Source organism: Colossoma macropomum, unplaced genomic scaffold (genome assembly GCF_904425465.1).
Source record: "Colossoma macropomum unplaced genomic scaffold, Colossoma_macropomum, whole genome shotgun sequence".
NCBI lineage: Eukaryota > Metazoa > Chordata > Actinopteri > Characiformes > Serrasalmidae > Colossoma > Colossoma macropomum.
Genome location: NW_023494786.1, coordinates 21,558,037 through 21,566,119, shown reverse-complemented (window position 1 = coordinate 21,566,119; position 8,083 = coordinate 21,558,037). Strand labels below are relative to the sequence as shown.

Sequence of the window (8,083 nt, the reverse complement as noted above, 5' to 3'; positions counted from 1 at the left end):
CGGCGGAATACTAAAACATGCGTAAAGACGAATGCCCGGATGACAACCGGATGAGGAAATGATCCAGTTTCTCCTTGGAGTTAATAAAAGTGTTCATAACTTTAACTTCGAAGTTTTTTTATTTTTACAATTATTTGTGTATTTTTAAATTAAATTATTTGACTGTTTCAATTACGATTGTATGTTATTGTTTTACAAATAAATTTAGTGTCAATGTGTCAATGTACAGATTAATTTACTATGTGTGAGCACAGAATATTTTCACATATTTGAGGGATTTATTTAATTAAAAAAAAAGAAATAACTTTCTTTTTTTCATTTTTGGCTGCATCTTAAATCGCATTCCACTACATAAAACAGTAAGTGAAAATAGTGCACCACCTTTACTAGCCTATTAGTGTGGCGTTTGTATAGTACGCATCGTATGTGGATCTGGTTTTGGACGCAGCCTTTGTGTGCACAAGAGACCCCAGCAGATGGCGCTGTTGGTAAAACAGCCGTCAGTAAAGCCATTTCACCATAATATTAACATTGTGCCCAGTACAATTGTGAAAGAAATATAGGCTTTGTTCATTTATTTACTTATTTATTTATTGTATCCTTAAACAATATACAGCTTGTTGTTCTTTATACTGGCACTGGTGCTTAAACACACATTTTTAATGAAATTACTGATGAAGTTACATTTTATTTAATGGTGGTGTGTAATTAAATGACATATCTGAGTGAAATTACATTTGATGTGATTGCATTATGTAATTATGTAAAATAATTTCCACCCACACCCCATGGACCTCAGCTTGGCTTAAGAATTAAAGCTTCTAAGCAAAGTTTTCAAAGGTTTCCATCAGGAAAGACGTGGCACAGGCTACCGATCAAACACTCATCATCGCTCCCTGTAGAGGCTATTGCTCATTTTTCCAGTGGAAAACACACTGAAGCCAGCAAAGGAAGCTGAGTAGGACACTCTGTAATACTGTGGGAACAGAATGACAGTAAAATATTGTGCACTTCCCGTTTTAAGATAAAAATAGGCATTTGCTGCTTCAAAATTGTTCACAGTCACTCACTTCTTATGGTCACCACTACACCATAATGTGAAGTAGCTGTGTATTGCCCTTCACCTGTCATCAGCTGACATACTTCACTTCTCTGTTTCCCTTCAGCTGGCGCCTCTCCCAAACAGGATGCCATTTCTCTACATCCCTATGCCAGGCCACACACTGCAGCCTTATATGGGATCTTTAGCAAAAGTTTTTAAATTGGTGTTTTGTACTCTGTTTGCGCTCTAAGTTTTGGTCTGGAGCAAAAAAGTTTTTTAATTTATTTCAGCCCCTAAATATTGTGCTTAGTGTGCTCTAGCAGGAGGCAATGCTAAGAGTTTTCTGAGCTTTCAATGTTTTTTTTTTTTTTGGATCTGGCATCTGTGTACATAGTTGGAGTGGGCATGTGAGGGGGAAAGAGAGGGAAGGGAGAGGACAGGAAGCACATTCCCTGCGCTTCTTCCTGCAAAGATGTCTCTGTTTGATGGACAACTTGTCATACAAAGCAGATGTCATTTTTTAACTTTGCTATTTATGTTTCTTGGCAAGCACTATTAAAGGGCTCACTTTATGGAAAATCAAATTTTGAAACGATGTATGATTCACTCCTCATATGGAAATGACGCTGCAAAAACAGCCTGTTTTGAAATCACTGTTTTTGTGATGGCACACAACTTTTATATAACCTATTCCACCCACAGCAGTGCAGCCTTGCCCATTCATGTTGATGTCATAAGGAGTGTTTCATCCTAGACTGCTTTTTGAATGAGGCACAGTAATGGGCAGCCAATCAAAACAGTGTTCCTTTACATATATCATTCTTAAAGGTACAGCAACAAAAACAAGCAATAAGAGAGGCTGAAAGAATGGTCATGTAAAATGAATTGTGACTTTTGACTCTTTTGGGTACATAATCCCCTCACAAGTGTCATTAGTAGAACATAACATAAAAGAAAATGTATACAGGCCCTTTGAAAAATGTTGATATATTGGCATTGAAAGATCTTCTCAACTGCTAAACAGTGCAGTGTACTTACACACTTAAATTTACACTATAAACTGATGCAGTGAATGACCTGTTGCAGTATGAGATCAAATGTTTGGTAAGTCAAAGCCCATCAAAAATGCTTCTAACATTTTTAATGAAAATGTATTCCTTTTGGATCCCATAACGATCCATCTCTCTGCCGAGGTTGCTCTAGCGCTGCAGGGCGGCAAAACTGCTGTTTCCTGTTGATGCCCAGCAATCGTGAATGTCTCAGCCATGTCACAGGTCATAGGATGTGTGTCTTTGTCATTTCCTCTTTTAACAGGGCTATATTTTAATGGCACACCCATCACTGACAAGAATAGGTACCACACATACATAAACAAAGGCACACAAAATCATTATTACCATTCAATACACAGTGACAGTGACATAATTTGATGCCTGTATCGATATTTGCGTATTAATTCATGCAAAAATTCAAACTCTTAGCAAGGGAAACGATCTCATGTCAAGGTGACAAATCGTACTTTTTTCTCTGATAAGATTAGTTGTCGTACAGAGCACTGATAATAAGATTGATTTGTTTGTGCCAAGAACAATGGTCTTTATCAGTCTCACACACGCCTTATTTTAAGTCATGTACAGCACAAAACAAGCAGAAAAGACTTTGTTTCATGCTACTTTGTAGCATCTTCTTACATTAACTTAAGTCAAGAAATTTTAGGATTGTATTTGATGTTTTTTGAAAGTGTCTGTAGTGCTGAATTTAAGAGTTTAAGTTGTGTAGACTTCTCAGCTGTGTAGACTTGTCAGAAGCTGTCTTCTTAATACGCTCATTGTGATGTATTCAGATATAATCTGAAGTTAAAAGATGACAACAAAATTCTGATTTTCTGTTGTTTGGCAACCAAACTTAGCTCAATGTTTAACCACAGCCAGTTGACGGAGAGCCTGGCCACTTCTTATTTCTCCCGTTAAGACAAAAAAACTACTGCAAAAAGTCAAAGGGCGCCTGCGAGCGAGTCCTCTATGAACTGAATGAACTGAACGGCTAAAAAGAAAAGTTAAAAGAGTTTCTAACCAGTTGTCTAAGACACTCCTGTCTTTTTTCTAGAGCAAACCGATTTTGGGCAATTGAAGCTAGCTCTACTGCTGTTGAGCACTGACTGGTTAGCATTACTGCTACTGAGTGCTGATTGGTTAGCATTACTGCTACTGAATGCTGATTGATTAGCATTACTGCTACTGAGTGCTGATTGCTTGTTGAGCTAATCAGCTCACTGGCTGACTGATGTCTTGAATGTACATGAGGCGCTGTAAGTCCTATAACGTTTGTTCAAAAGCCTCAAAAATATAACAGCGGTGTTAAAATGTTTTATGCTGTTCTGTGTTCAGGAAATGTATTCTTCTATATAGAATGTATGATTTTGCTCAAATGATTCATGTTAACCAATTCATTTTGGCATCGCTTGGGAGCGCCCTCTGGTGTTTGACAAACCTGGAAGACATTACTGAGTGACAATTACTCTGATTCTCTGATGATTCCCTGATATTTCTTTACTAGTTTAGGGTGATTTGAAAAGAAATCTTACTAAGTTAATTTTGCTTACCTCATTGACAGATTTCAGATTGTTTGTTTTGTTTTAATATAACCATTCATACCTCATTTTCAATATTTTTTTTATTCTTGCAAATTTTCCAATGTTGAACAAACATACACTAGAAAACTAACAGTATCTCCATCACAAAGAAAAATATGTGACAATGCAGCCTGTTTACTATTACTGATCCTCAGAGGTAGCACTTTAGAGATCCGTTTGAATGGAGACAGTCAGTAAGTTAAATTTGATTGTCAGCTGTTACAAAGAATTTGAGGCACATCATCTAGGCTTTCATCACATTATGTAATCTATAAGATAATAATAGTATTAATACGTGCTACTTATGAGTAATAGGAGTAACTCTGTTAAGCAATCACTTGGGTGTAACTGCTGCTCAGGAACAAACAGCAATGTCTGGGTCACAGGGTTGTCAGAGTCAGGGTGAGGGTCAGCCGAGATGTTTGTCCAAAGACATCTAATGCCTAGCTGTCAAACACAGAAGCTCATGGCCACCACATCCTGCTAGTTTCCATTGCCATCTTCCTCTCCTCTGCTCTTGAAAACAGTATTTGCTAATGTTGCTCTAATGTTGGAAGTGAACCTCTGAGGAAAGTAGTGAAAACAAGTAGTTTAGTTTTTTTTTTATTCTTTAAGAAGTGCAAGATGTGAGGACTTCATGAATGTTGTATATGAAGGGGAAGTAGAATGGCTTCCTCCGGTGTTTACCCTGAGAATGTCGAGGACAGGATGCTGGGGTTTGGAGGAAACTCTGGCGGCAAACCCTCGCGTCCAGAGCAGCACGGCAAAGGAGGAACATCAATTATATTAGGGCTGGCTTTGGGAAGAGGCCCGGACATCCCTACATATCTCCCTTACTGAACAGAGGAAGTTCGCATAAGCTCTCTGACTGGGGCAGGTAATACTACTGCACTCTTATCTCTCATTAGCTTTCACTGCTAATGGGAGATTTCACACTGCTTACATTAGATTTCACTGCTTTTTCTGGGCATAGCAAAGTGCTTTTTTCTACTGTCTCCAGCATATACTGAGGAACATCAGTGGAGTATAAGCACCACAGCAGTGAGAAGCTGACAGTAAGGAAGAGAGGAACAGGACACATTTCATCATGATGGAGCTGAAGATTCAACTGGTCCCAACAGGGGAGATCATACTGCCTCCAGGGAAAAATGGAGAAAGCTACTGTCACAGCTGCACCAAGGTAGGAGCAAGTCTAATGACTGCTTCTGGGATTTTAATATGTTTTACTTTGTTAAAATTTTACAGTCTACAAACTTCCGGAGCTATAGAGCCAGCTTTCCAGATCCATATTAAACCTAAGCCTAGACCAAAAAGTACTTCCAGTGGTGATTCACCATTGGCACTGCTAGCTGATGGTTCAAAGCCACTGCCATTGGAATTCTGTTAGTGTTCATGCTCTACTGCTGTGTGAATCAGTTTAACATCTACTCAAATTTTCCATGCTGTGTGCTAGACTTTAATGGTGAAGGTACTTTCAAGATGCCTGGGATATCACTTAAATCTTATCAATGTTCTCTCAGCACTCTGTATAGGAGAATATTCATGACATTAACAATGAGCTCACAAATGTCTGACCAGGTTCAGACAGCAACAACAATAGAGAGATGATCATTATCAGTGCACGTTTCTTCTGCAATGAAAGCCTTTGTGAAAGAGTTTTTATTCTCTGACCTGTACACATTCCCTGAATTGTGATAAGCTAGTAATGAAGCATTAAGAAGTCTATGTAGTGGGTTTCCATTTGTTCAGGTACTAATACAATCTGAGCAAGACAAAGTTTAAACCAAACCCAAAGCTCAGGTTACCTTTTGCACTCAGACGGTTTGACACTTACTTTGGCAGAAATGCCACCAGCATAGCTGGCAAAAAGGTCTGAAGCACAGTTTTAGTTACGCCCATTAGTTACAGGCAACTAGGCTCTTCAGCGAAGTTCTGTTTTCATTACTACCTAACAGACGTTTTGCAGCTCTCTAAAAAATCACAAATTCACATAACATTTGGTTTGTTTGAAAGCAATGTCCAAATAAGGTGGAAATGGAAAATTGAGTGCAGCCATTAGGTCTCAGTGCTGTGTTCAAATGTAAAAAATAAAATAAAAAAGGACAGATATATTGAATTGTATGGGTCATCTAATGTAATCTAATGGCAAATAACAGGGATTTGAGGGGGTGGCACATTCCTGAACCATGCTCTTGCTTGAATTTATGAAAACCTCTTTGTAAACATTTGTTTGGTAGAGAAATGCCATGTGTTGTTTCAAAAATATTATGGAAAAAATTATTAAAAAATGAAGTAGCTTTTTTAAAGAAAATCAGAGGGTCCAATATTCATAATCTGATTAGTTTACACCTGAAGTTACATGTCTGAGGAACACTGCTACCTAGTGGTAAGTGGTGAGACAAAAAAAAAGATTTACTATGAATCCTGTATTTGTAATGTATTATATATACATTTGTAATGTGTTATACTGCATACATTATGTCAAAAATGTGTGCTCAAAAACAACCCTGCTCTTTTTGTATGTTTAGTTATTTTTTACACTGGGGAAGGGGGCTATTAGGCACATAGGCTGTTAAACTCTAGCAGTTTGTATGAACACATACACTATTACACTTGCAGCATGGATATATTAATTGAAAGAAGTGAATGATTCACTGAAAATCAAATGTACACAATTTTCTCCTTACCCTATACACAGTACACAGCTGGAGCTACAAGACTAACACAATAAAAGTATCTGGCACTGAAAAAGACAATGTTGGGTAACATAGACTTCCTGACATAGACATTACTGTTATAGTTACATTACCCTTGTAACTCCAGCAGGGAGGGGATGCTGACCAGGTTAGTGGGGCCAGTACTTCATGGTCTGTTAGGGGCACCTCGGGGTTTCAGACCACAAGGCATGAGGCAGCTGAAAGATAGGGACAGTCCACTGCAGATGCAAAAATTATATGAATGGTAGCTCTTAAATACGTGACGACTAAATAAATTAAAGGCCCTTCTGCCCATACCCTGCCACTATATTTAAAATAATTAAAAGCCTTATAAATTGGCTAAAACACCAAAATTGTGCAGAAATATAACTTTGCAGGCAATTACAGATTATTGCTCATTAATTAAGAATAAATAATGATTTTGTTAATGTTTTTCAGTGCTGATTAAAGAGCTCAAAAACAAAAAAGAGCCATTTATTAAAGTTACTTTTCAGGGTTTTTTTCCCCTCATTTTTTTTGGTGTTATTGTCAGAGATGATTGTGCCCAAGAGCCTCATGAGACCATGATCAGTCCCTGAACTCCAGCGCAAAGCTAAAGAAGCAAACTTCAGAGACAAATTATGGCTTGGCTGACTGAAAATGCTTGGCCAGGGCGAGTTGTGTAAATTAGATTTTTTCAGTGAACCATTCCTTTGCTGGTTTGTAAAGTTGGCAAAAAGGCAGTCATGCAGTGAGACTGGTTCTGTTGTATTAGGTCAGATAAACATCCACTGGAATGTAACTGAGATAAGGAAACAACACAGAAACTTCTGAACAGCACACATTTCCTGACATTCTTCCTAGGTCACATCACTCTGTTAATGAGAGAGACGGTGTATGTATGCATGTTTGCCCGTGTGGTATGTGTCTGTGTATGTACATGACATGAGCCTTTAAGCCCTTGAGCTATTATTACATAAGCTATCAAGATAGAACAACGTTGATAATGCCCATTTCCACCCTAACCGGTGACAGGAGACAGGTACACACCCCGATGTAGAGCTTGCCAGTCCAACACCACCTTGTCAACAGGATACAACCTTTCCTCCTGGCTCAGCTGTCCAACGCAAATATGTTTAATGCTGCTCTGCCTTTGATTGTTAGCCAGAGCAGAGCAATGAAGAATGTTTCAGGACAGGATTGATCGCTCCGCCTTCTCACAATGGTAACATGCTCCAATCCATTACACCATAGACAACCAAGCTGTTCAAGTCACTTTTACATAAGTGATTTGAAAGTATTTTGATCTATAGAGAAATTTCTGGTCATGTCTGCTTTTGGTTTAAAGACGTAAATTAAATTAGATGACAAACAGGGAGCACATGTTTGTTATTATTTATTATTATTATTATTATTATTATTATTATTATTGTTGTGTTGTTGTTGTTTGCATTATTGTAAGCCTTTGCCTTGTATACAGTCCATTGTACAGATAGGAAAACAGTACCTCACTGATGAAAGGAGTTATAAGAATGTATCAGTGCTGGTATATAGAACGTACAGTACTATGGATGGGTTTCCCAAACAGTCTTTCACTACAGAAGATTCTGAATGGAGATTTTCCATTCGAAGGAAAATAATCCATGGCTAGGCTTATTCTGTGAAAATAGTCCTATGGGCTGTAAAACAAATGCTGTTATAAAGTAAGTAACT

The 8,083-nt window shown here is 38.0% G+C and overlaps 1 protein-coding gene across 2 annotated transcripts in view; it reads left to right on the top strand.

Annotated features, from left to right (window-relative positions):
• The first annotated feature begins 4,430 nt into the window (after nucleotides 1-4,430).
• Nucleotides 4,431-8,083, top strand: part of myo1cb (myosin Ic, paralog b) — a 52,689-nt gene continuing 49,036 nt past the window's right edge. The window contains exons 1-2 of one of the 2 annotated variants that reach the window (XM_036563800.1): nucleotides 4,431-4,551; nucleotides 4,675-4,854. In XM_036563800.1, coding sequence (XP_036419693.1) covers nucleotides 4,762-4,854 — 93 coding nt within the window. In that variant the 5' untranslated portion in view covers nucleotides 4,431-4,551; nucleotides 4,675-4,761. Of the gene's footprint in view, nucleotides 4,855-8,083 lie in introns of both variants that reach the window. The other variant, XM_036563807.1, reaches the window with a different exon arrangement.